The 27,782-nt window shown below is 44.8% G+C and overlaps 4 protein-coding genes across 5 annotated transcripts; 1 reads left to right on the top strand and 3 right to left on the bottom strand.

Moving 5' to 3' along the window:
- Positions 1-1,075: 1,075 nt before the first annotated feature.
- Positions 1,076-4,630, bottom strand: LOC135905907 (peroxiredoxin-4-like). The gene is made up of 6 exons (XM_065437022.2): positions 4,372-4,630; positions 3,942-4,059; positions 3,727-3,843; positions 3,279-3,401; positions 3,039-3,204; positions 1,076-1,355 (listed from the first exon to the last, which is right to left on the bottom strand). The coding sequence occupies exons 1-6, from the start codon at positions 4,541-4,543 to the stop codon at positions 1,299-1,301; spliced, it is 753 nt and encodes a 250-aa protein (XP_065293094.1). The 5' UTR covers positions 4,544-4,630; the 3' UTR covers positions 1,076-1,298.
- LOC135905906 (ADP-ribosylation factor-like protein 13B) lies at positions 1,422-26,005 on the top strand. 2 transcript variants are annotated; one of them, XM_065437021.1, is made up of 7 exons: positions 1,422-1,717; positions 8,765-8,835; positions 10,646-10,898; positions 12,223-12,328; positions 13,200-13,408; positions 19,305-19,404; positions 23,199-26,005. In XM_065437021.1, exons 1-7 carry the CDS (start codon positions 1,695-1,697, stop codon positions 23,454-23,456), a joined length of 1,020 nt encoding a protein of 339 aa, XP_065293093.1. In that variant the 5' UTR covers positions 1,422-1,694; the 3' UTR covers positions 23,457-26,005. The 2 variants fall into 2 exon arrangements, with proteins under 2 accessions (XP_065293093.1, XP_070394755.1); XM_070538654.1 differs by lacking the exon at positions 1,422-1,717 and adding an exon at positions 8,411-8,459.
- On the bottom strand, positions 6,245-8,132 carry LOC135905902 (CWF19-like protein 1). The gene has a single exon (XM_065437011.1). The coding sequence runs from the start codon at positions 7,913-7,915 to the stop codon at positions 6,380-6,382; it is 1,536 nt and encodes a 511-aa protein (XP_065293083.1). The 5' UTR covers positions 7,916-8,132; the 3' UTR covers positions 6,245-6,379.
- A 522-nt stretch (positions 26,006-26,527) lies between the features above and the next one.
- Positions 26,528-27,685, bottom strand: LOC135905909 (tetratricopeptide repeat protein 32-like). Its single transcript, XM_065437024.2, has 3 exons — positions 27,410-27,685; positions 27,156-27,313; positions 26,528-26,824 (listed from the first exon to the last, which is right to left on the bottom strand). Exons 1-3 carry the CDS (start codon positions 27,565-27,567, stop codon positions 26,721-26,723), a joined length of 420 nt encoding a protein of 139 aa, XP_065293096.1. The 5' UTR covers positions 27,568-27,685; the 3' UTR covers positions 26,528-26,720.
- Between the last annotated feature and the right edge of the window lie 97 nt (positions 27,686-27,782).

The raw sequence follows: 27,782 nt of genomic DNA, 5'->3' as shown, positions 1-27,782 counted from the left end.
AAGATTAGGTACCAAATAGATTTTACAGTGACTGCTGTTATAAAATGCTCCCTGTCCCAAATTTATGTACAGCGTCGAACGTAGCTGATATCACATGTTCTGCCCAGCTTTTAGATTTGAACCTAGCTCTGCGGCATGCCAGCTGACCATACTAACCACCAAGTAACTTTTCTTCCCCCCCACACATGGCACCTTTTGCAGCTAGCGCTATATTATGTGGACCTGCTGCCACCACAAATACTAGGCCTTTGTGTGGCTTACAATGAACTCAAGTATTGCAGTAGTCGCAGCAAAGCCCCTCGAAAAAAGTGGAACTGCAATATTATCAGACCTTCTGGAAAGATTTCTCGATAATGAAGAACGAGATAAATACTGCCATGATTAAAAACCTCACGAGCACTCACTGGGCACTGTGCATGGCATGCTAGCTACCGTTGTCATTGCTTCATAGTTTTAGCAAAGCTGCATATATTTTGGAACCTTCCTGCCAGGTGTGCCTTGCCATGTTTTTACATCTGCTATTTCTGTGATCGTTCACTACCAAGCTTTTCAACAAAGCCACCCTGTTATGCAGACTTGTACTGGGCAGTGAGATAACTGAAACCTGGGCAAGTTGGTGTACACCCATACAAGGGTCACAGTTTAGGAAAGTGGTGCTGGTGTTTGTCTGCTTTACTGTGCGCCTTGTAATGTTTGTGCATTGTTTTGATGACTGCCCTAGCCACTTGTATTGCACTACACAGATTGCTAAATAAAAGCACACAGCGAGTTCAGTCTGATCAGCAGCTATTGCAGTGTTCATTCCCACGCTCAAAACCTGTTCTACGCTCTTGCCATGTTGTACCCTCAACTCACTTATGCTCAGTTCAGAGAGAACAGCTGTGCATCTGTCATCAAGGCCAGGCAGCTGGCAATAGCATCCTTTTGGTTTGAAGCCTTGTGCAATAATTTTGTTTTTACTCTTAGCAGCTTGTTTTTGAGCAGGATAATCAGTATCAATTTAAAACTACTCCAGGAACTTTGACATGTTGTGTCCGACTACTTTTAATATCTTTAGGAGTGCATTTCACAACACTGGCACAAGGTATTCTTTATTGAAAAAATTCAGAAATGAAAAATGTGAAGTGTGACAAAAAGCAGACTAGGCAGTCGTGTAAGTTGACCAGGAGATTGATATCTGCGACAGAAATTTGTCATGGAGATTGACGTCTCAAAGCTTGCAGATGCAGTCTTCCTTTTCTTAATGAGTATGAATGTATTGTGGAAAAGTAGCCAGTGCTTGATATAAAAAGGAGTTACTATGGATCGACGACTTTGCTGAAGTACTTCAGTTTGTCCGCTGGGGTAGGAATAATCTGCAGGAGAAGGAAGGAAGAAATGTGAGCAGTTTATTCAAATTGGTGAAAAATTCCAGGCTGAATGTTGCCGTAAACCCTTTCCAATATTAACGCTCACTTCACTGCAAGCTCAACACAAGACGATGCTTCCAAGCTATAAGCAGGTATCGATTCAGGAAACGCAGATGGACTGCACTAGTTCTCGAAATGTCCCAGCTAGTAGCTTTCAGTCACAGCTAAACTAGCATCAAGAGCAACATATCAAAAAGGATTAGTGCATTGTTTGTAATTCAAACTTTTTCCAGAACAGCTTCAATGCTGCTGAGATAACCAGCACATAAAGTGCAACAGCAAAACATGCAATGGACTAAAAGAAAAAGGTGAGAGTCATGTCATCTAGTCTTATCTTCGTGCACAGTATGTGGCTGTGACATCATGCTACACCAATTAGCCTGCCATTCTGCCTTTTTTGAATAAGTACTACTATTCCCAGGGCCTTCCTTCAAGCTCCTTTCACCAGTGACAGCTGTCAGTAATGGCAGGGCAGCAGAAGCTGATACATCACAGAATCTTTAAAAGCAAAGCATTCTTTGCAAACGCTCCAGGCTGGCTAGCTCACACACAATAAAATATTGGCTTATATGTGACCTTGTCTGTACCACCCCTACAAATGTGCTAGTTACTGGCTCTGTTCTCTACAAAATTACACAGTGACACAAGTAACAATATCTAAATATCTTCACTGTAACATATATGCTATCAAGTGCATAATTCCTTTATTAAGACAAAGCTTTCTATGGCGTTTGGAGAGTTTGCTCGCTCGGTTTTTCGCAAAATGAAGTGGGAATACACTTTATCATTGCGCTATCTCCTGAATTGGGCCACTTTCCTCGGCAAATAACCCTGGAGACGGCGTCATAGCAGAGTGGGCTGATTCCAGAGATAGTGTAATCTGCAGTAGGGGTTTTCTCTTGCCTGGCAGGCATATAATATTTATGCTGCAAAAAGCTATGCATAAAGTGACCAGTTCTATATTAATCAAACACTTAACAAAAGTTTCGCTTCACATAAGACTCCAATATGTGCATAGCACCTGCACAATATTTTTCTTTATTTTTTCAGATTATTAACCCTTTCAGGTGCCAATTAATTCTGTTTATTGAAAACTTACTTTCACTGCATTTCTTACGTCTTCAGAATCGTGAAAAGCATACAGCTACAGAATAGATTAAGAATTTTGAATTCTTTAGTGAGTTTTGTTAAGCTTGCAGAATGTGGACTTCATGCAAAAGCTTGCAACAGGAACATCAGATATGGAAACGTCAACTACTTCAATTCTAGCAGGCTTGAAAAGCACCTATCCAGCCACTTAGAAATTGTGGCTAGTGCAACACATTTGTGAAAAACAATGAAAGAAGTGAACCTGCTACATACAAATATATACTGGCCCTAAGCAAAAATGCCCTACCATCTACTTTCCCACTTGTATTACTAACACATTTTGCACACGTCATTTCAAACTTGCGGCAAAGTTCCAATCAGGAGTGTTTCAAGATATATACGACACATTTTAAATATCATTACTTTCATCAATGCTTTTGTTTGTGCTTGGCATACACCATTGTGTACACAGCGCTTGAAAGGGTTGCTACTCATTTCTTTTCACCTAAACATAGATAGAGGCACGCAATGTTGCCATACCGTATCTCCTCCAGGCTTCCATCCTGCAGGGCAGACCTCTCCATGCTTGTCAGTGTACTGGAAAGCCTGCACCAATCGCAAGGTCTCATCCACAGATCGACCCACTGGCATGTCATTCATGGTGATTTGACGGAGGTTGCCTTTGTCATCAATGATAAATAGACCCCTGAAAATATTAAATTCGGTATTAGGATCAATTGCAGCGCAATATTTGTGCATCACTTCGTTCTGCACGCTGACCTCAGTGTGTGGCCGAGGTCTTCTAGATAGACACCATAGTCTTTGGAGATCTGGTGAGTGAGATCGGAGAGCAATGGGATCTTGATAGGTCCGAGACCACCCTGTTTCCTTGGCGTGTTGATCCTATAAAAGGCATGTGAGCGTAAAAATCGTGCAGCAGCAAAGTGGTAGCGGCATTGTTTCTTGACAAATAACAGCCTTTCTAACAATATGCCAGGATCAGGCCCAAGTGAAATGATCTCTCAAGTTAAGCAAGGCTTCAAATGACAAAAAAGAAAAAGTGTTCTTGTATGCAGCACTCCATAGTACACATCTGAGAACTTCACCGTACATTACAGCAATTAAACATAACGCAACAAAAGTATTTTGTTTGTTGAAGCACAACCTTGCGCATGATTTCCAAATAGTGTTATTTGTAATATAAGGCAAATGACGACATGCCACGTACCATGCAAGGTGGGTGAAGGGTGAGTCGACGGAACATGCCACGACTTCCGCGTTCAGTGCCTTGAACTCCTGGATGCGATCGCTAAATGCGATGATCTCCGTCGGACAGACAAACGTGCTGAAACGAGAAACGGGTCCAAAACACCATCCGGTGTCAGTGAAATCCCTTGGCGTTAAGTTCACGTCACCGCGGTTTGTATCATAACTCATACTCACAAGTCCAACGGATAGAAGAAAAACACCAGGTACTTTCCCTTGTAGTCCGAGAGTTTGAGCTCTTTGAACTCGCCATTAACGACGGCGGTTCCCGTGAAGTATGGAGCCGGCTTGGAGACTACAACAAAATGAATAAGTTCAAGTTGCATTTACAATATCCATCAATGCAGAACTTGAACTGGGGAGCGTCGCAGATGATGAAATTAGTCTTGCAACATCAGCGGCTTCTTAAGAGGTAAAACTCAGCGATATGTATTTGCAGCGACGTAAGCGCTTGCGAGTTCATATTAAAAAAGTCGAATAAAAGCACGACAAGTTTCAATACGTGCAATTTGTGATGAGAGTGCGCTGTGTACCGCAAAAGACACGCGCACGTTTTCGAACGTTGAAGCCGACGCCGGCATGTAACACGTCATGTATTAATACTCACTCTGGGTTTTGCTCCAGTGGAGGTTATGTGCTGAAGACTTTGTGTTCTCTTGCGGGTAAACCTGGCCGCCGTCATACGAATGGCATGCTTCCTCAACACAAACGGTCAGCTGTGGGCCGATTGCTAATGAGAGAGTGATCAAGAGCCACCGCCAGCTACTTCCCGGCGCCATCCTTGATTGCTACTACTGCCTACGCCACCACGCCACGACCACGCTACTGTTTTTCTGCCAACGCGAGAAAGAGCGCGCGCGAGACTCTTCACCTTTCTGTCCCTCTCTGTGCCCCTCTCCCAATAACGCGTTGCCGGAAGAGGTCGTTATAACTCAACAGCGAAATTGGCGCGCTCCTTAAAAGTAAGTTGAGTAAAAGCAGAGTCCTTCCATTGGACTCTGGTAAAAGAGTGGGGAAAAGAAGGTGGTGGTGAGCGTATTTTCCCTCTCCCAAATCACGAAGAAGAAGAAGAGTACACATGGCTGGTCCTAAGTGCTGTCAGTGACGATGTGCATAGAGATCGGAGCGGCACTTGGGAGGCCAGCGACGCCGGCAAATGCGTCACATTTTTCACCCGTTTCTTTTAGAGCGCTTTGCCAGGCCTGTGGCCTGGCATGCCCCTAAATGTTTATATTTTGCATTGATCCACTTGGTCAAATAGCTCACAAGCGGTCCTTCCGAAAACTTGCAATCTGATTTTTAGTACTTCTAACTGCATAGGCGTTGTGTATTTATTTCAAAGGACATTTTATGCTTTAACAAAAACTTCATTTGGATGTTGCAGAAGTGGCAGAATGTCCAAATAATTTCAAGGTTATGTAACAGTTGTCAATGAAGAATTCCCACACGTGCACATGGAAGTTAACAGCACCTGTTTTAAACAAACCTGTGAAGATTTGGTGATCTTGAGCTCTGGCAAGTGGCCCAATGCCATACACATTTTCTTTACTTCACTACCATAAACACTACCACATTTTACTGTGGATTTCTACCCATTCCAATCTACATGTTAAAGCAATCATGCTGCTATTTTAACAATAAGTGAATTTTTTTATTACTGATGGCTATATTGTGAAGATAGGTGAAAATAATGCCAGCTCCCTGAAACTTAGTCGCTGGGACTTGTAACTAAAATAAAATGGACAGTTTACTACTTTAACATAATGCAGCCTTTCTTGTTGCATGAAACATTTTCTAGTGTACTTTTTTTATTTGGTGCTCTGAAAATGAACTGCAGCAGCTCATTATGCTTAAATGCAAGTACAAAGCGCATAAGTCAAATGTAGATATCTTGCACTGGTAAATTCTTCTTACAAAAGTTCTTTTTTTTCCTCACATGGAAAGTCAAAGGTGGTAGTTGCTACCTGATAAGCCATTAGTTACACCTCACTTCAAAATGTTGCTTAGAGTTTTCTTCCTTATTTTATTTATAACATGCTTTCTCCTCACAATCTGAAATGAAGCTTCTTGCTTTGTGGTGAACCTTCTTGACTGCCTCTAACAGTTGAGTCAGTTACCTGCAAGTTACTTATGTGAACTTGGTTGGTTGTTACATATATAGTTAAAGGCCAAGAACAGAAAATACAATATTCTGAATTAGTATTAGTGTCAATAATATATCAGGATAAAATGATAGCTTACTTATCCTTTGAAGACTTTGAATTTGCATGTACTTGGTAGATTGCCTTTGTTAAATGTAGAGCCACAGTGGCACAGGAAGTAATGTTATATAGAGACAAAGTCAAACTCAGTGCACTGCAAGATATGTCGAGATTTGCACAATACATCTATCAGGTGGTCAGACCAATTTGACAACCTTTTGCTTGTCCTTTGCCACACACAGCATCACCTGGAAACACATTGCCAAACAGAGAGTGAAATCAATTTGTTCTCCTTTAATATTTTCAGAGCAATGAGATCATACATTCACTTTCCTACATCTACAAAAACTGAATATTGAAATAAGCACATGTGAATGGCGTGCAGTGCTGTGTATTTACAGAATGTACAATGCATCACAACGTAAAGTCAAAGGGCTCAAACTGTTTTCGAAATTCAGCCACCATTGACACTTCCTCGTCCCGGGACATTTTGCAGTCCTTCCAGTCTGCTTTGTCTGGCAAGTTGAGAACTTCTTCACAGGCTAACACTTCTCTGCCAAACTGAAGAGGAAAGTTTTTCTTGATCCTGTGCAACAACTTAGTGTTATCAAACTCCATATAGAAGTACGGTCGTCCAGGGTCTACAATCTGGCGCAGGCTTGAGTTTCTGGGTATTTCATCTAAGTCAACACCAAGCGACATGCCGTAGTCCACTAGCACAGATTGGAGACCAGGCATCAATGGCTCAGGCACAGGCACAACCTGAATCTGCAGGTGGGAACTCTTGTAGTTCCTTTCGAAAAAGACAGGTCGCTTCCCTCTCGTCTTGAAGTACTGCTTCAAGCTTTCCTTGAACTTTACAACGTCTTCCAATGTCTCTTCGTCCAATTCTACTGTACTCTGATGGTGACCGATCGGGAGAATCAGCACGTGATCCGGAGTAAGTGCTCCCTTGGCCAGCGCCAGGTAACAGCTTTCACCGATGCTGATCACCAGGTGCTTCTCCACCTCGGGACTCGCCAAACAGAACCAGCAGGGCCCCTTAGGGGCTGGCGGAGGGCGCTTCTTGCGTTCCTGCTGGCCGCCGGCGTCACGATTTCGTTTTTTACCCTTTTCCGCAGCCGGCGTGAGGTCGTAGAAGAACTGTTGCGATTTGGACGCATCCTTGAGGTCCGATTCGCTGAACTCGTACGGGCATTCAGTCACGTCGATCGGCTGCTTCACGAGTTCTGCACTCGGCATGCCCGACATGGGCACGATCGAGAAAGCGTACAGCCACTTCGCCTTTGCCGCGTTGCCGACGGATGCCAGTGAAATGAATCGTGTAACGTGGCGAGCTTGTTCTTGGAGTATCTTGTGGTTTCTGTATGGAGTCCTCTCGTAGTAGTTTCCGGACGACGTAAAGTGGTATCTAGGTCGAAGAAAGTAGGCGAGTAGAGAGATGACATCCGAACCGTTTTCTTCTTCAGCGGACGCGGTGTGAGCATATTTGCTGACGTTTTTGGGCCACTGAGATGCGATGAATATATCTATGCCCTTGTGGCTTGTGCTCTCGGCGATCGGGGACAAAAACTCCAGCGCCTCTTTCTTGACAAACTCGCCTCTGGCAGGTTTCTCGTCCTTACTCTCGTTTCCGCAGAAATAGGCGATTTTCAGCCCCGAAGCACCGGTGAAAATTCCTCGAGAACCCAAGTGGACGACGTTGTCCGCGAGATCCGACTCCGAATACGAGTCTGGTGTGACGCCAACGGCGTATGTCTGCAATGGGACTTTGCGCCCGCTCAGCTTGTATTGCAGCCATCGCGAAGCGTCGGGCCCGAAGAAGTCGCCAACACAAAGCAGCATGTCGAACGGCCCGTTCTTTTTGTTGACGTTGGACACACGGTCAAAAAGTTTGTCAAACTCACCGCTAACATCTCCGCACACGAGTATTTTCATGGGCGACGCCATCGCGGTTCTAGCACCGACACTGGAGCAAAGCTAGTGACGGAGATACCACTGTATGGCGGTGTTCATTGAACAAGCACAGCGCACGATCGCTACCTTCGCAGCATTCTCGACAGTGGTGCAACCACAGAATAAGCCACAACCAGCGTAACGTGCGATCCAATGTTTGCATAAACCAAGAAAAACACATCAACTACAACAGCAAAACAATGAACTAGGTTGCCCGATTGTGATGTGCAATCATGGGTTTTGTGCCGTGTGCGTGTCAAACTGACGACAATTTTCTTATTCCCATTTCATTTGCTGCAACATTTGTTCAGCTTTCTTGTACTCATATTTATGTCGTAATGGTGTAGCAAGTTCGTTTGGCTTTTTCCCCAACGATGTAAAGTCAAAATGTGCTATATGTGAGCAGTTTCGGTTTCGGAACACAACTTTTGCGTTTCTGCTTGTGTTCCCCTGGTAACGCGTGTTTCTGTTCGCTTACTCCTTCTCAAAGAAAAGACAAGGCGGAGATGGGGGCATGTGCTTCTATAAAAACCAAAAGGTGACGTTTATGCATACCCCACTGCGACCTGCAGCTAAATTGTTGAAATCTCGTCATTGTGCTCCGCGCTAGTGCGTTTCTTGTATTTGATACGCCACATGGGTTTATGTATTACATCGTTCCCGACTAAGGTGTATGCGCTTTATCTGTACTGAAGTCTAAACGTCACTCGTTTTGCTTAAGATATTTTTACGTCGGTATCATGGCACCAGGTTCGAGTATCGCATAAGACAAATATATTACGACAGCCTTTTTCGGTGTTATGCTAACATATACGTACGTCACGTTCTTTTTTTCTGTTTCAGGCACATCACGCTTCTCATGATTGGTCTTGACAACTCTGGAAAGACATCGACAACGAAGCACCTGTTGAGAGGTATACATGCAATGTTGAACAAATTATATCCCGAACAATTAGCCAATTTGTGCTGCTCAATTAAAAAAAAGAAAGAAAATTGTGCCAATACATTTTGCGCTGAGCATCTAAATATATCGAACACACAAGAGCCAGTTCGCACCGGTTTAGTTATTGCAATTCTGGACGCGCGGTGTACCATTTGTCATTGTTGTAACTGCGCCTGCTTTATAAAGTTTTGGTGCTCTTTGGTCTTGGTAGTGAAGAGAAAAAAAAAAATCCCAACGCATTTACTTAATCTTCTTCTTTATTTTATTTTTAATTCGTTGACTCTTCGTACCCTACCTTTCGAAAGCGAGTATGTATTACCGTCGACACGCGATAATGCATACTCGGGTTTTTCGTGGTTCCGGTTAATCCGAACCACCTTATTTGTACACGTGCGCTGCCTGAAACAGCCTCGATGGCTATCGCCTATATCTCATCGTCAGAAACGATAGCACTGTTGTTGTTGATGTAGTTTTTTCTTCCTTTACCCGCTTCGTTGTTTTCAGATCAGAGAACACCTGCAAGCACGGCACCACGATACCGGGTGTTTCTACGCATACACTTGGTAACATTTAAAAACAGCCGTTCTGAAATAAAAAGGACGGTTCCTTCGGAAGCATTGGGTCAGTGGTGGCGACGATGGGGTGGCGGGTGATACGTGATAATTAGCGGCTTTGCGCTCGCTGCAGCCTCCCAATTTCGGTTTCGCGCGCTCTGATAGGCGAATTTCGTCTTGCCACAGTTCCGCGGGTAATCGCACTTTTGCAGATCCAAAAGTTGATGTACGGCTTGTATACGGAGAACTCGCTTCAATTTTTCGATTACAATGAGCCCGCTGAAACTAAACGTTCAAAAGTTGATTATTGCATTTTCGTTAATTAGCGGCTAATGACCACTTATATCCCGCCGCCCATGCACCGCCACTGACGACGTGTCCCCGAATGAACCGTCCTTATATTACAAAATGGCTATTTTAATATGTTCCTTAAAGTCTTCGTAGAAACACCCGGTATATAAAGAGTATAAACGGAGACTATCCACCGTGTTGTTCTAATGGCTCTGACGTTCTGCTGCTGGTCGCATGTTCAAATTCAGCCCGCCGCGGCTCACCGCTCCGATGGCGGGTGAAATGCAAAAACACTCATGTAGCGCGATTTGGGCACACGTAAAGGGGACACTAAAGAGAAAAATTAGTTTTCCTGCATCAGTAAATTACCTCTCTACGACGCCAAAAACACCATGATAACATGCTTGGTAAGCCGGAAAAAGCGCAAGAACGAAAGACGGGTGGCGACGCCTCCTTGAAGTTCCCGCAACTGGTCGCTGTGACGTCATGGATTTTGATGGCATCTTCTAGGGCATACTTAGGTATATAACGGTACAGATTGACTACATTGTGTTCTAAAGGAACTAAATATTAATCATGACAAGTTTCGGGAACTTTTACTCAGCCAGCGCGACCCAAATGCGAAAACATACTTTGCAATCCCTGACGTCACACTGACGTACCGGCGTCGAGGTTTCGGCGCGAAATTCAAATACTGATACTTCGACCTTCACTTTCTCATCTAATAATCAAACTATTATTTTGAAATGACTGCCTGCAGAATTCTCAAACAATGATTTATTAGTCTAAACTGATCTATTATTTCGCTTTAGTGTCCCTTTAAAGAGCTCTACATAGGTGGTCCTGATTAATCCGCAACCCTACACTGTCACACTTCCTTGAAGAGGTTAAGCGCCATCGGTTGATTGATTGTTCGGTTAAACGACTGCTGCGCAGAGGGCAATCCCGAGGACGTGGTTCCGACGGTGGGCTTCTCAAGCGTCCAGACGGAGCGCTGCGGCTTCCACGTGACTCTCTGCGACCTGGGCGGCGGCGCGAAGATCCGCGCCATCTGGGAGCGCTACTACGCGCTCGCCCACGGTCTGGTGCTCGTGGTGGACGCATCGGCGACGCACAGAGCACCGGAGTGCCGCCGCACCGTCGCGCAGGTGCTGGCCGACCCGCGGATCAGCGGGAAGCCTCTGCTCGTGTGAGTATGTATACTCACACGAGTATACTCATGTATACTACTTGTACGCACGCCCTGTGCGTACAGTGCGGTCAATTTTTAAATGGAGCACTCTACGCAATCGTGCCGGCTGCAGAGATGTCAATGCACTACACAGTTGTGTGGGAAAGGTGCCCGCGCCAACCAGCCACAAGTCATCTATCTGCTGAGAAGACGGGCAATTGTGCGCTTGCCAAAGCGAAAAATTTGCGCCTGCTCTGTACACATCACGTGTCCACTTTAACAATGGACCGCACTTGCATAAGCCGAATTACCGCGGACGTGAAAGGGAACTTCACAAGACGGTAGTCCTTTTCAATGCCTCACCATATATGTATACACCCGTGTATGAACGTAACTACCGCTGAGAGTGTTACTTTACGTCTTCGCTCAGGGCCTGACAAGATACCGAAATCGACACGTCGCTTCTACAAGGCCACAATTCTTTGTCAGAACCAGATAAATAATTATCTGTATAGACCCTGCTTCTTTATTTATCCAACTTTACCAAAGTATTCACTTCATCATTATAAGCGTTGATTGCCATATGGCTGTTGCTCTGGCGATTGCAATTCCACTTGGCGACGAATCCAAACTCAAGTTATGACAACGAAGCCCTGCTGGGGATATTTGTTCATTTCTGGTGCTTCAAGGGTCAGTTGTAATTTAGATTTCCGCAGGAATTATTCAATGTCTTCATAGTATTTTCCCCTTTTTAGGTAAGCATGTCTTGCTGTTTAGCAGGGAGGAGGGGTTTCCGAGCGCGCTCGAATTCATTTTTGCTACCTTGCAAATTTATTTTTCATGATCAAGGACCCCGTGAGTATGTCAATAGAGTATAAATAAATGTGCCTGTTCGTTGCTTCTAGCAGCTGTATATCCTTATATAGGGGGCAGTTTTGCAAGTTTGGTATGCGGCTGCTACGTAAGCACTAGCGGATCCAGACAAGGGAGGAGGGACTTGCGGCCCTTTTTCTTTTCCTTTTTTCATTTCTTTTTTTCCTGAGAACCGCACCCCTCTTTTACAGTATCATGGCACCGTCCCTGTACGTATGCGTTGCCGCTACGCCCGTCTACACGGTTTAGAGTGTGTGTGTGAAAACTTTTATTGTACTGAGGTCCGGAGGCTCGACTTCTCAAGCCAAGGCGGGCCGCTCCCACGTTGGCACTGTCAGGCCAAGAGTACGTAGACGTATTTCATTTGTTCACCAACTGGCGTGCCATCCATGTTACTTTTCCTACCCGATAGCGTCTTGGTCTCTGTCAGCCAAATTTACATGTATAACCGTTTTCGCTACACGTGCAGATTGCTCAACAAGCAGGACCTTGAGACGGCCGTCGACGAAATAGAGATGTGCTCCCTGCTAGACCTGGAGAATATGGTCAACCAACACAAGTGCCCCACCCGAGTGGTATGCTCCCATGAACCTCACTTTTATGCCTGTAGCACGGAGCAAAAAACATGCTAGCAGTTATTTCCCCCGATGTCGTCAAAGGAAACGGGAAATTATATTACCCCATGATAACGGTATGAGCAGAAAAGAAGTACATAGGGAAAGCAGATGGTATATGCCGCGGCTGGGCTGTTTCTTTTTTTTTTCTCGCCTGAGATGGCGCCTGCGTGCGACGGGCGCCATGGGGCTTTAATTTGTCGGTGTCACGCGGTGCGTTCTGTTCAGGCTACTAAAACAGCTACTAAAACGACGGTGCTGTTGTACCACTGTGGCGAATACCGAGTTCACGCGCATACTTCTTCGTACGCTTTTTGCGTTCTCTTGCACGCCTGTCTGATATATAGCATTCCCTAACTTTGGGTCCCCTACTTCGAAAGCTCCCAATACTCCCTACTTCCGTACAATAAATGTTTCAGAGAATGAATTATTGCGACGTCATTTTTTGGCGCTCTTCACTTATCCGTCGGTTCCGAAACCACGGAGCGTATGTCAAATATCCCTCACAAGTGAGCAGGTATAGTTTATCCCTCTCGGCAAAGGTCTCTCGCATGCCGGGCTGACAAAACGTGGCGCTAATTTCGACTACATGGTCTGCCGCCTCCATCGAAATGCGGTAACTGCGGACGAGGATCGAACCCGCAATCTCGTGCTTGATAGCAAAACGCCATAGCCACTCAGACACCGCAGTGTGTGAATGAAATAACGAGGGCACAAATGATGCCGCGTATTCCCGTTGTCTCTTATTTGATCATGTTCGCAAAGCGAGCTATGTACGCGCTGTGGTAAACTTCCGCGTTTCCCGAAATGACCGTCGATATGGGACGCGCAGGAGAACTGCTGCGCCATTAGATTCGGCGGTCGAAGGCGCAAGAGAGATCCGGGAATCGATAAAGGATTCCAGTGGCTCCTGGGTCACATTGCCCGCAACTGGGAAGAGCTCAAGGACAGGGTGGAACGGGACACAGCGCTGCATCGCGAGCAGGAAGAGAGGGACAAAGCGGAGCGCCTCGCCAGGGTCCAAAAGGCGAGAGAGCTAAGGTGAGCACAGATGTCGTATACCGCACGCTTTTACTTCCAGCCAGTTGAACTTTGCAAGATCTGTTAACGATGCGGCCACTTCTCCGCGTCCCTCTCCTCGTTGTGGGAAACGCACTGGAGCGTAGAAGGGTGGATCCGGTGGGGCACGTGCAACGAACGTGGTACTCGACCGTTTGCGGGCAACGGCCGTGCTCTGCCTTCATCGAGCATATCACCATGCCGTACTGTGATTTGAAAATAGTTGGGCACAAATAAGCGATCGCGAGAGAGGTCTAATACAAATTACAAGTGATCGCAAGAAGACAGGCTCATTACACAGGACGAATGCTAAAGGTAACAATGAATAAATAACGCAATTTCCTTCTTGTTTGTTGTACTTTGTTTCTTCTTATGGTCGTTTGCACGAGGCTCCTTTTTTACCGTTAGCTTTGCGTCAGTGTAAATAAATAAACAGGTACCGCGTGGCTGAAATCACTGTTCTTTCCAATCTGAGGCAATATGAGGCAATCTTTGCGACGCCCCGTGCGTGCGAGCCACACGAGAACGTGTTTCTTAAAGCTCGCTTCTGCGCAACAAAAGTTACTGTGTGAAGAAGCTAGCTTTACAGGTTCCCAAGCGCCACTCGCGCTAATGATTCTCTGGTCTTTTAGTGTGTGTCTGTGCGTGTGTGTGTGTGAGCGAGAGAGAGAGAGAGAGAGAGAGAAACTTAATTGAGAAAATAATCAGTGTTTTTGTCGGAGCCCCTAGTTCAGGGCTCCGCTGGCTCTTGCAATCTTCTCCGCTCTCAGGATCAGTTTGAGCTGGTCGTCGAGGGCCGAGGTAGAGAGAGAGAGAGAGAGGGCTCTTTATTAGAAGAACAGAGAATTTTGCCGGCGCGTATATAACCGCTGGCATGCTACTCTGTATAGGGATGGGGAATGGGATTAAAAGATTCCAGAAGAGAGTGGGAGAAAAAAAAAAGGATAAAAATAAATATGAAATGTCCGAGTGGACCTGATACTAATTTTTACACGTGACATGGCGGGTTAATTTAGGCTTTTGTATAGGAAGGATGCAATTTTTAAAGTTTTCCTATTTGACCAATTTCTGTCAGGTATTTGAACACTAAATCCAAAACCCGTCGCTGTTTTGAAGGGCCGGGCATTGGACCTAAGATGCTCGGTAATGTTAACGGTTCGTGGCGAATCATGTCCATTTGGTGCTCAAAAAATTGTCTCTCGTCGCGGTACGCGGGGCATTCTAGTAATATGTGCTCAATTGTCTCTAAGTTGCGACAGTTATCACAGTATGGGTTAGTGGTAAGTCCTATGTGGTACAGATAATTGTTCGTATATGCCACCTTCAGTCGAAGACGATGGTACAATGTCTCTAAGTGTCGAGGAAGTGGTCGTGGAATTTTCGGTCTCATTTCTGGGTTAATGTAACGTAGGAAGTTATCTTGGTGAAGCGGCAGATTCAAGATGCGGTTTTTTTCTTGATAGGCATATTTTTTTGCCATGGTTGAAGCGTCGGCTTTTGTAAAATATGTTCTTCTGAACTTGCGGTATTGGAGTCCATTTCTGGCAGCTTCGTCCGCTCTTTCATTTCCCGAAATGCCGGCATGGCCAGGTATCCACTGGAACTTTATGCAATGCCCAGCAATCTTAGCCCTGTGGTGAAGATAAGCAATGTCAAATGCTGCTGGTTGATTATTGCAACGCTTGTGCCTGTTCCATATACTTTGTAGGGCTGCTTTTGAGTCTGTGAATATCACCCATGCCTGTGGCGACTGCTGTCGAAGTACATACACAAGGGCCTCCTTAATGCCATATAGCTCCGCTGAGGTAGATGATGCCGCTCGCTCAAGACGAAACGAGAATCGTTGTCCTGTAGAGGGAACAAAAACTCCGCATGATGAACGATGTGGAGTTGTAGAGCCATCTGTGAAAATGTGCGTTGCGGCTGCGTATTTTTTGTGCATATATTCTAAAGTTATCTGATAAGTCGCTGCTTGAGGCATTTTCTTTTTCGCACTGATTCCAGGTATGTATGGCACGATTTCCAGTGGGGACAGTGTCCATGGTGAAATGTTTCGCGGTATAATTTGTGACGCCTGAGCAGGAATCGAAATAGATATGCTTCCGACGGCCTGCCCAAAACTAGATGTAGCACGGGTTCTGGAAATATCCTTTAAAAAGTGAGTCTTCGTATGAATGACGTGGCTGAGGTGTATCCGAAGTGTCTCCTGCGAACATAGCACTTCCAGAGGCAGGCATCCAGCTTCTGCTACAGTCCCTGAGCGGGACGACCCCTTCGGAAGGCCAAGACATACGCGAAGGCAGTTGTTTCGTGCTGCCTCGAGTTTTCTCTTGCTTGTGGGAGATATTTTGTGCAGGATCGGGAGGTAACATCGTAGTGTTCCATCGACGTAGGCCTTATGGAGGAGCACCATTGATCGACAGGTGCTGCCCCACTGTGATCCGGCTAGAAATCGGAATACGTGCGACGCCGAGGAAATCTTCTCACTCAGTTTTTTCACTTGGGGCGACCATGTGAGGTTCCTGTCGATCGTCACTCCAAGAAACCTTTGCGTCTTGACGTATGGAAGGGCGCGACCACCCAACACTAGTGGGTATTTTTCCATACACCTCCGCGTGAAAGCCATGGCAACGCTTTTGTCGGGGGACAATTTCAGACCCCTTGGATTTAGGTAGGCCGATATATTTGCTAGCGCTCTCTGGAGGCGTTGTTGGGTGGTACTGCGGGAACGCGCCGCACTCCAAATGCAGATGTCGTCCGCATACAGTGTGATTTTGACGCCAGGGGGCAGGTTGCTTTTCAGATGGATGAGGACTAAATTAAATAATACCGGGCTTAACACAGCTCCTTGTGGCACTCCCTTCTCGACGGCATAAAGCGCCGTGGGGCCATCCGGGGTACACATGAAAAGTTGGCGTCCTTGAAGATAGTCTGCAATCCATGCGTAGAGCCGTCCTCCAAGACCAAGGGTTTCCAAAGCGTCAAGTATTGCTGTATGATAGACCGAATCATATGCTGCCTTAATGTCTAAAAATAATGCAGTAGGTATGTTGCCAGAGACCTATTCCTCTTCAATTGATGAGACCAAGGCAATGACATTATCAATTGCGGATCTATTTTGCCGGAAGCCATTCATTTCCTCCGGGTAAACTTTTGCAGTTTCCAGGAACCAATTTAGTCGTTTGTAGATCATTTTTTTCGAATAGCTTCCCTACGCAGCTAAGCAGAGATATGGGTCTGAAGGAGGCGTAATTTGTTGGCTGCTTCGATGGTTTCAATATAGGAATGACTTTCGCAAGCTTCCATTCCGTAGGAACCTCCCCAGTTATCCATGAGGCGTTGTAGTACTCCAGAAGGCGTAGGCGAGATGTGTGACATAGATTTGCGAGTGCTTCATAACTCACGCCGTCATGGCCAGGGGATGATCGCTTGTTTACGTCGCTGATTGCTGCCGTGAGCTCTTCGATGGTGAATGGTAATTCTAAGTCAGGAAGGGTAGCTCGAGGTGGACTAGGCTGATGACTTGCAATTTGCCGCAAAGGTTGTGCCCCGTTGGAAAGGAGCCTGCAGTACTGCTCTGCCACCTCTTTCAGGGATGCGCGCTCATGTAATGAGAGGGCGATAAAAAGATAAAGCTGTTGCGGCTCTTTGCGAATGCCTCTGACGACTCTCCAGATTTTGCTCAGCGGTTGTCGTATGTCCAGTGTCCCACAAAAGTCCCTCCACCTTTTTCGGTCCAGTTTGGTGAGTTAACGTCGTATATGTCTTTGTGCCCGTTGACAAGTTCTGAGGTCTTCGATATTCTTAGTACGTAGAGCCTTCCTTTCGGCACGCCTTCGAATTGCACATAACCTTTCAAATTCCTCGTCGTTTGTTGGTACATTACAATGCTTAGTGGCAGAGCGGGTACTTTGTTTGAGGCAATGAGCTATTGTCGGTATTATTTCTGTATTCGTAGTCGAGGCTGTGATTCCTTTGTCTACGGCTGCTGTGTAAGCTTCCCAGTCTACCGACTTCAGTTTCACTTTTCTGGGCGACGTCCGAAAATGAAGGGCAGAGATTAGGATCGGGTAGTGATCACTACCTCGAGTCTCGAAATCTGTACACCATCCGAACATAGGGGGCCACTTGACTTGATACGAATGTGACGTCAATGCAGCTAACAGTCGTCGGATTTTTCAGGTATGTTATGCTGCCATCGTTCAAGGGCTCTATATTGTATTTTGCAAAAAGCTTCGCCAGCTTGGCACCCCGAGCACATGTATGTGAACTGCCCCAGATCTCGTTATGTGCGTTGAAATCGCCACAAATAATATGTGGAGACTGAGTGTTTGTCAACAAGTTTTCCAATCTGGTCACGTCGAAAGGTGATCCTGGTTCCAAGTAGACGCCGATCAGGGTAAACACTTTGGATGCAATCACTGTGGTTGCGCAAATATATTCGTTCTTGTCATGTGGACAAGAGGTAAACAGTAGTGCCTCCCATTGCTCCCTCGTGGTATTCTATGTTGCATAGCGTGCACTCTCACGTCTTTCAGTGATGTAACTGACTTGCGTCGACGCCACCTCACATTTATACCTGTAGTACCCCCTTTCTTTGTACATTTCTTACTTCGATTTCGCTCCCCTCCCTCCTTCTTTCTTAGTAACCTCTTCCACCGAATGTTCTGGTCAACCTCGCTTCGTTTCTCCTCTCTTCCCCATCTGTCCCCTGTTTTTTATATGGCTTAAAACAATGGAGTTTCATAATATCTGCGATTATAACCGTCATTCACTGCGCTATTTCCAGCAACAGTAAACTTTGCTCGGCAGTGGGCTGCTTGCGCACGGGGTCGACAAGACGCGAACACTGCCATTTGGTGAACCATACCAGCGACCACGCCTGCCAACAGCTTATTATAGCAGTGAAAGTTGAATTTTCTGTTTTGGGTGAGACGTGTATGCACTTTGTAACACCTGACGTGGAAAAAAATGTGGAAGGCAGCAGCTGTAAAAGTGAGCAACGCGATTGATACGTTTCATCGTCGTCCCAGGAAGCTGGCGTCTCTGCCGTTCGTGAACACAGTCGGCCTTATTTGCATGACGCTGGTTTTTCTTTCAAAAAGGTTGCCACAGAGATTTAGTTTCGGGTGTTAATTTTGCTGCAAAATCAGCGAAGAAGCCTGAAAGATGCTTCACACAGCTTGATTGCTTGTTCGCCGTCATTTCTCAAGTGCGACTGTTCTGCATCGGCCTGTGTGACGCATCGCAAAAAATACAGGGTGATCATCTTTAAGTGTTATGGAATTTTTAACAATAGCCTGTTGCAGACAACGTAGTTCTAGTCCTTGAGCAGGGTTATTCTGAGAGGCGGGCATTACTTACATGAGATATCGAAACACATATTCAACTAATTAACAAAAATCCAGTAAATACATATTGAATTAATTACATTACGGTACATATTACAACTTACGAATTGTAGCCGGTAGAGTTTGCAAGACGTATCCACTTATAATGAATTTCCAGAATGATGTCCGTTTGGAGATATGCGCTATCAAAGTTGCCCTAAAATGCACTGTCGTTCTGCTTACCTTTTTAACAAAACGCTCTCTTATGAATTGAACCAGAAAAGTAACTTGAACGCCCACGTATTTCGCACACTTTGGGAAATATCTCGAAACCGGTTTCATCCTGGAAATTAATTTCAAGTGAATACGTCTTGCAAGCTCGCCGACTACAATTAGTAAATTGCAATGTGTGCCGCAAGCAATCAATTGAGAAGTTAATCTTTAGATTTTTGTTAGTTGTTTGAATATGCGTTTCAATTTCTCGTGCTGTGGTGGTGGTGCATGCGGGCACAATTATCAATAGGTGCTCTTCAACCTTTCTCGCACAGGGCCAAGGCAAGTAGAAAGGAAGGCAGCATACCTGAAGATGAAGGGGACAAGAACGGCAATAAAATAGCCAGTTTCGAGTGTGAGCAGGCAGAAGTCACGGTGAGGAACAGCTAGTTCTCTTTTTAAATTTTTGCTTCACATTCTTGCTTCATGTTGGTGGGGGTGCTGTGTTTATACTGACAAGAGGAGTAGCACTGCAATTCAAGACGTCACATGTCACGACGTCCACGGCTGCAGAACTCACGGCTCTGCGCATTGCGCTTCAATTTATTAATACAGAGAGTCCTAGTACATGGGCCGTGTTTTCTGACTCGAGACCGGCTTTACACAGCATGCACTCAATTCTCAGACGTAGAGCTCACGAACAGCTAACATACGAAATCATCAAACTTCATCATGACATCAAACAGAAAGGCCACGAAATTATTTTCTAGTGGCTACCTGGCCATTGCAGGATCAGTGGAAATGACCAAGCAGATGAAGCTGCTCGAGAGTCACATCAAGAACAACACAGTGTTCCCATTCCTTTTTCCAATACAGACGCTGCAAAGCAGCTTTGTCACCCGGCGCGAAAGCTCTCTTTTAACCGAGTGGAACACCCTAAATATAAGGCGCACCAAGTTGTACGAACTGAACCCTTCGCTTTAACTCTGACCAGCACCTGAGCTTGAGGCATTGCTTCTTTCACGAAGTGGCTTTCACGAAGGCGTACACTACTTTGATTGGAATGACCAACAGTGCTGCAGGCGATGTCTGCGGCGTGGAAGAGAACATAGAACATTTACTGTGCCATTGCCATCGATTTCAGTCGGAAAGACAAACATTATCTATCGCATTATGACGACTGGATGATCGGCCGTTGTCTGCGCAGGTGCTTCTTGAAGACCGTCCCTATCGCTCGTCGGCCCATATATAAAGCTATGAAGGCACTTTTGTCTTTCTTTAGGGCGACTCGTTTTTGTGACTGTCTTTGACTCGCTGAGGCCCTTCGCATGCATGCACGAGCTCACCACAGCTTTCCTCCCCCTCCTCTCCCTTCTGTCTCATGTTTCTATTCCCTCTTTTCCATCCCCCCCAGTAGCATGGCCAACCAGACGCATTTCTGGTTAACATCCCTGCCTTCTCTCCCTATTGGCCTCGAGCCAATAGGGAGAGAAGACTGGAAATGCTGGCGCCACCGTCGGCGTGACGTGCTAGGAGGGATCACGTGGACATAGCGGCCGCGTCGGCTGCTTCGGGAGCGCCGAAGTGAGCTGAAAACGAGAGTTTAAATTCCCTCGTACGCTGCGGTCCTCATTTAGTGGCGAGATTTTCCCGCTTCGAGCATCTCCTTTATAACGCTTGAAAGCACTACAATAGGTAGTGGCTGACTTTGAAGGCGCGCAACGTGGTAGGCTACTGCTCGGTGCCGCAGTGCCGGACGTACGCAACGGAGCCCGGTGTCAGCCTTATTCACACGTAGCTGCAGGACAAGAAGCTGCGTGAAGCTTGGCTCGCGAAACATAAAACCGGCAAACAGTCATCGGCTACAACTCGGGTATGCAGCAAGCACAGACGCGAGGAAGAATTCTGCTACGGCGCCGCGTCTGGAATGTTCGGAAAACGCGCACTGAGACGCTCGCCCGAGTCCGCTGCCCGACTAATGTCATGACGGTTTGGACTATGAACTTGTCGATGCTATAGATACTGGCAAGTTCACTGGAGTGGAAAGGCAGCGGTAAGCACATAAAATAAAAAGCATGGCATATGGTCACGTTTGTGTTATGAATTAATGCACTGGATTACAAAAAAGAAGCAGCGGGAAATCACATGCAGAGAACACCGATAAACATACAGTGCGACGCAACTCGAGAAATAATATTGAAACGTCCAAGAATTTATAAGTAAAGAAAAGATTGAATCGTCGCTACGGCACATCACAGTTCCCCGTAGGCGTCGAAGTCTCTACAATAAAATTATTTTTTAACAGCTCTGATAGCGTTCACGCAACAATGGTTGCTTATATACTGTCAAATGTTCATATTCTGCTGCCCAAAGCTCATGGCATGGTGCGAAAACGCGCACGCGGCGAAAGCGAAACAGTGCGGGACAAGCATGCAGACGCGCAGTCGGTTGAGGCTTCATTGAGGCTGCATTGAGGCTTCATTCTATTACGCTCCATTTAGTTATGCAAACACTATAAGAACATATTTCACATAGTTTGCGCTCAACGTTTACCTACCTTTCACGCAAGAAGCCGGTTCGGGCGACTCCATCGAGGCGACCGCGCGCAGTGGCGTTCACTGTACGTATTCGGTAGAGATAGCGTCTGTAAACGATTCTGTGCTTTCAGTTTAGACAGTAAAAAACTTCTCTCGTTTCGAAAGTACTTACAGAAATGTCCGGGAGAGCTCGCGCGTGGTGTTTTCAGTGAGCGCTGATAGCAAAAATCTATGAGGAGCGCGCCACGTGATCCCTCATACTACGACAGCGAGGCGCTTGCGATAGATGGCGACTCCGCAACTCCTCGCCGCCAATATGTGCCCCCCCCCCCCCCCCCCGCTTTACTTTGGCGTTTTTCCAACTTTTTCCAGGGGAAGAAGAAAGGCTACTTGCTCATATTGTGTAGTATATACAATATGCGTGTGCATGATCGAGTGTCAGCAAAGACATTCAGTAATTTTGTAATACGAGTAGAGCAGCATCAAAGTTGAAGAGGTTACATTACCAACAAACACATTAATTGCACCAGGGAACTTGAGTAGATGATTGCAATTAATCTGTTTATTATTATTCAGTATAATTTAATCTAATTATGGGGTATTTTTTTGTCACTTGATGGAAAAGATATTGTTTCCTACCGGAGAAAATTAGGCTATCTTCTATTTCTTGAATTTCGCGCTGCAACCTCAGCACCGTTAGATTAAGCGTAACGTCAGAGGTATTAAAGTATTCCCCCCCTTCCTCCCCGTTTTTTGAACGTTTTAGCACACGGAAACATTCTCGAAATCTGCTAAGTTATTTAACCTTTATTCCAATAAGTAGCTCTTTATCAATAAACAATTAACTAGACCGGGGTAGTGTAGCTAGAAGTGTCCAGCATACACCCCTAACCAGGGGTGTAGCCTGGACACTAGTTCGCCAAAGCTTATCTAGTAACATTGGATTCTGCCATATTGTCAAATTCGTTGTCTGGTCAACTATGATTGGCTCAGGGGGTTACTATAAATGGCCTTTCTGATTGGCTCAAAATGCTGCCATTGCAGAATTCGACATGAATTGTGAATTTGACATCACAGCCGCATTTCACAATAGAATGTCCCCCGGACACTGATATATTGCTGCATTCTGCAATGGTGGTGTTTTAAGCCAATCAGAGAGGCCATAGCGGCCTCCTGAGCCAATGAGAGCTGACAATATGGCAGAATCCAACGTTACTAAATCAGCTTTGGGCGGAATTAATGTCTAGCGTACATCCCTGGTTAGGACGTATGCCAGACGCTGCTAGCCACCCTACCCCAGTCTAGTTAACTGTTTATTGATAAAGAGCACTTTGTGCATACCATTGTTCTTTCCTGTGTCCGTGTCCTTTATGCACAACTCTGTACATAAATATGGTGGAATTTCAGTGTCGAGAATAGCACCTTGGAGTAAATGCCATGGTGAACGCTGTCCAAGTCGATGACGTCATGACGGACTAGTGCGTGAACACTTCGGGTTGGTGTGGCCATCACAAGTGTTTCGTCATTGTGTCTTTTCTGGCTTGCCGAGCCTCCTACATCTCACAGCAAGAGTAGGAGTTCGGTTATTACAAAAGCATACTTTACTAATTCAGATTAGCTTAATATTTATCATTAGCGTTGCTTTTTCAGTATTCTCTTTAGCGATCCTGTGCCAATCTTCTTTTTACCCAGGCTGAACGTCCCGGGGAGGAAGATTCACCGGATGAGAGGAAGATGGAGACACCCGACGGTGCCCGCGTGATAGTCGTCAGTCCCGTTCAGCGCCATCCAACAGATGGCGACGAAGAGAAGCGCAGCCTGCGTGAAGGTCGTTGCGAGGAGCAGCTCTCGAATGACCACCGTCCGTCCACGCCCTCGAACAAGATGCTGGGACTTTCACTCTACATCTCAGAGGCGTCCTATCCACCGATGACTCAGATAGAGATGTGACTGCTCGCCATGCGCGCCTTGAACTCTTTTTACGCTGTGCAATGTCACGTGTCTGCCTTTTTTTATCTTCTGTGCCACACTCTCTACCTGGAAACAATTATGCAGGCTTGGTGTGAAATCCCATAGCACTGAACGCCTTTAACCTGTCTATTAATTCTATTAATCATCTCTGCTCAGCCACACTGCCCGGGTGTGACGTGTCAACACATCCTAGATAAATTTACTCAGGGGGAAAAAAAAAGATAACCCTGGCCTTTTCAAATTAGGCAGTGTGTTGCACCACTTTGTGGTCTATATAGGCGTGTGTGGAAATGTACTTACAGAATATCATACAAGGGTTTGCATTCTCCTATTGCTCATGCATTTGGCATTTTAAGCACAGGTATCAGAAGCTATTTTGCAGATTATATGTCTGTCACGAATGTTGGTTGATTTCTAAGTTTACGGACACATCCTGATAAATATGCACATATTTAAATATAGGCAGACCCTGTGTTTGAATATAGACTTGGCCAGAGACATTAGAGAGGAAGGAACCTGGTGCTGTGTTACATGGTCCAGATTGGCTATTGGTGGGTGAATAATCGAAGTTTAGAATACAAATAAAATATTATGCATTATATGTATATGAAAATGAACTATTCACTATTTTAGTATATCGAAACTAACCAAATATTTCACATTAACTGAATGCTAAAGTTGGATTACTGTTTTCTATCTGGTAAACAAAGTGTCACAAATTATCAGAAGGGATACAATCAGAAATAATTTCAAAGTAATGCAAAATCAAAATGCAAGCTTTGTTTTCAGTTTCGCAGCAGAAACCTACATGGCAACCTGAGATTTTTGCTTGCAGTCTGTATTTTGGTGTTTCTTGCAGACTAATAATCTAGTACTTCTATCTTTTATGCGATGAGCAGTGACATTTTCTTTACCATGGGCCCTTTTACATGTACGTAAGGCACATAAGAGATTCAGCAGCTATTTATTTTTTTTTTCACAACTTGTCATCTCTTTTTCATTAATAATTTATTTATTGTTTTTGCAAAGCTAGTCATATAGGGTGTTCTTTATTTTTTTTGGCTGTGCCAAATTTTTGAAAATTGCCTGCAGCAGATAACACCTTTGACATTAATTACTCGATAGAGTGGCCATTACCTCTAAATAATCAACACACTTAATTGATAATTAACCAATTTACACTAATCAACATTTTATATAATTACCAACCTTACGGCACATATTTGAACCCAAAAACTATAGCAGGTGAGTTCGCAAGGTGTACCCACTTGGAACGATTTCTCGGGACTGCACCAGTTTTGAGATATTACATATCAAAGTGCCCGATGAAATGCATTGGTGTTCCAGTTATCTTTCTTAAGAAATCGATGCATTGAAGTCCAAAAGTAATTGGAACGCCTATGCATTTCGTCAGACACTGAAAATTAATATCTTGAAACAGGGGGAGTCCAGAGAATTCGCTCCAAGTCCTGCGAACTCACAAGCTACAATTCGTAGATTAAAATGTTGCATAATTAAGAGGTTAATTAGTACGAGTATGTTTAGTCAATTAAATATTTTGATTTCTTGTAGAAGTGGTGACTGTCTGATCGAGAAATTCAGATGAAGGATACTTGATCTTGACACTATGCTATCTGCCACAGGCAATTTATATAGATTTGGTGCAGCTAAAAAAAATAAAAATATATACACTATAGCAGCCATTCATTCTTGAAAAGCTTGTTTGTAACCACACTCTAAAGATGTTGAAAGGCTATTCGTTGCTATTTTAATGACAATGAGTGTTCTTATTAAAATTGATCCTATTGTCTGTGCTACTTCGCTGTCCTTTTTTTTCCCCTATCAGCGCTAGTGTGGCACCAGGTTACATTGATATAAATATTTCTGCTGTAAATATATATATGCGTCTGCATTTAGCTATTCAATACTCACTATTTGTACTTGAAAAAGTTGACTTTCACCCACCTCTAGTCTGTACTTAAAGTTCAAGTAGTCTAAAAATGTGAATCTGTGCTGTGTGCGTCTATGGGCCACAAGTGTATGTGGACGACTCAAGTGAATGGTGTTACTAGGACGTGCATTCAGCAAGAAACTGTACGAGCTGTCCAATCATTGTTGCTGTTATGACCCTTTCTTTGTGCACACTGCCAGTTCCAGCTTTCCCCAAAGAGCATGCAAGGGGAACAGTTAAATGGTTTCACAAATACAGCAGTATATTGTTTCTTTTAAAGAAGTTGGTGCACCCTGTGGTGTTCGGCATGTCAGTCACGATTATAAGTTGGTTTTGCCTACTTTTTCATAATGTTTTAGGGGATAAAAACGTAATGTTGACCTATAAAGATACAGTATATTCATAGCACGGTTATGGATGCATGCCATTAGTTCGAAAGAAGGGAGGAGCGGGGGTTCATATTTTTTTTGCATGAACTTGCTTTCCTCATACAATCTGTAGAGCGTTGCACATTGCAGTGAGAAAACAACCACACACTCATTTCATATTGGTGTAAAAAGCAGATTTTGCTAAAGTTTTAATGAAAACAGGCTGGTCAAAGTTTGTTTATGTAAAACAGTTTATCATCTGTTCACAGCAAAAATTGAACATGCCACGGTGATAAATAATGTAGCCCCACTGTAAGCTTGCAGAAGACAGACGCAAACCCAAGAGCTCGCCTCTCACTTTTACACTTTATTTTCTGTATAAGAACTTACTATTCTGGAGCTAACGTCACACACTTCCATCATCAATGAAAATACTCTTGCATTGCCATTAGATGTGTTGTATGGCTACATTCACAGGGTTCTTCGCATCCTGTTATTGCGCAATTACAACACCTTCATTTTGTTATTAAAGCTTAACAAGGTACCGTGACTGATACGTAACATCAATGTGTGGAACTCAAGCCAAAGTGCACACATCCATGGTGTATTATGCAAGCTTCTTATTGGTTGCACACTCTACAGTCCACGCCAGGAGTGGAAATTACTCAAGCAGTCGGCGTTCTAGCGTCACAACACAGTTTGCGTTTTATGTGGCGACACAAAACACGCAATTACATGTTATAAATTTTACCTCTGAGGAAAATAAATAAAGATACGTCACTCTCAAGTCCAACTGTTCCAATGTTGGTTGGTCCCTCTGCTTGTTTTGTTGCCCTGGGCATTCATGACTAGTCTTCAGCTGTCACATATACATTGTGGTGCACGTCATTCGGTGGGTACTCGTGTTCTTGCTACAATAAAGTTTCAAAGCTGCTCTTTGGTCTCTTTTAGCCCGAGTTGGAACTCCTTGTTGGTCGGATCCAGTGAAACAGCCTTTTCCATGTCGGGCAAAGCTACATCGAAATAACCTGTGAACAAATCACGAGAAAGATATTCTTGAGAGTGGACGATACAGACATCTTTAGCAATCAACACCCACCACATTTGTCAGGTTACTGCGAGTGATACTCATGAACACAAAAACAAAATGACGATTGGTGTCAGGAACAAAAGTTCCACGTTCGGAGTATGACATTTAGCCCTCTCGTAACAAGTCGGTGCTCTCTTAATATTTGATATGTCACGTAGCTCAAAGCTGTGTAAATGATTGCAATGCGTGTACCAAACACCATCCAATCCCTACCACACCAAACATTGCATACATTATACATTCAAGCAACGCAGAATGCCGTATCTTACCCATTCTGTACCTAACGGTTCCACGATTGAAGTATGCCGCCGCCAGAGAATCACAGTAACATATGGCTTCAGTGTAATCCTCCACGGCTTTGTCGAATTCTATCATCCTGTAGAGCATCTGGCCGCGCTCGTTGTATGCCAGCGCAAGTTCGTACTTCCTGAAAGTGGCAGCGAATAATGTGTGTGCACTCTTGTGGAAGTTATATGTGTATGCTCACATAAAATTAATTTAGAGACAACTAGGCGCCGGTCACCTGCGGTTTAGGTTTTCAGCGCTTCCTGGCTCGGGCTCCTGGCTTTCCTTCGCATCTTGAAGGAGGCGCAAGTACTCGATCTTTTTCCTTTCAATCAAGTCGTCAAGCTGCACCTTTTTCTCCTGTTTAGTGGGAACATCGCCAGTCACCGAATCCATACGGGTTATCGTGTTCACGCGGAATAATTATTGCGACACAGGGACACAGGACACGATCGCACTACGACGAGAGACACAGACACGCCGGTTGCTGGTAAGATCGGCTTTGGTTTAGGTTGGATACAGTTTGGATTTGTTTTAACACAAACAAAATACAAAATTCATGGTAGTATCAAAATAAGCCTAAAATTACAAATTCAATATCAGGTGGCGTA

This window comes from Dermacentor albipictus, chromosome 5 (assembly GCF_038994185.2).
Source record: "Dermacentor albipictus isolate Rhodes 1998 colony chromosome 5, USDA_Dalb.pri_finalv2, whole genome shotgun sequence".
NCBI classification, from domain to species: domain Eukaryota; kingdom Metazoa; phylum Arthropoda; class Arachnida; order Ixodida; family Ixodidae; genus Dermacentor; species Dermacentor albipictus.
This window is presented reverse-complemented; position numbering and strand designations above follow the sequence as displayed.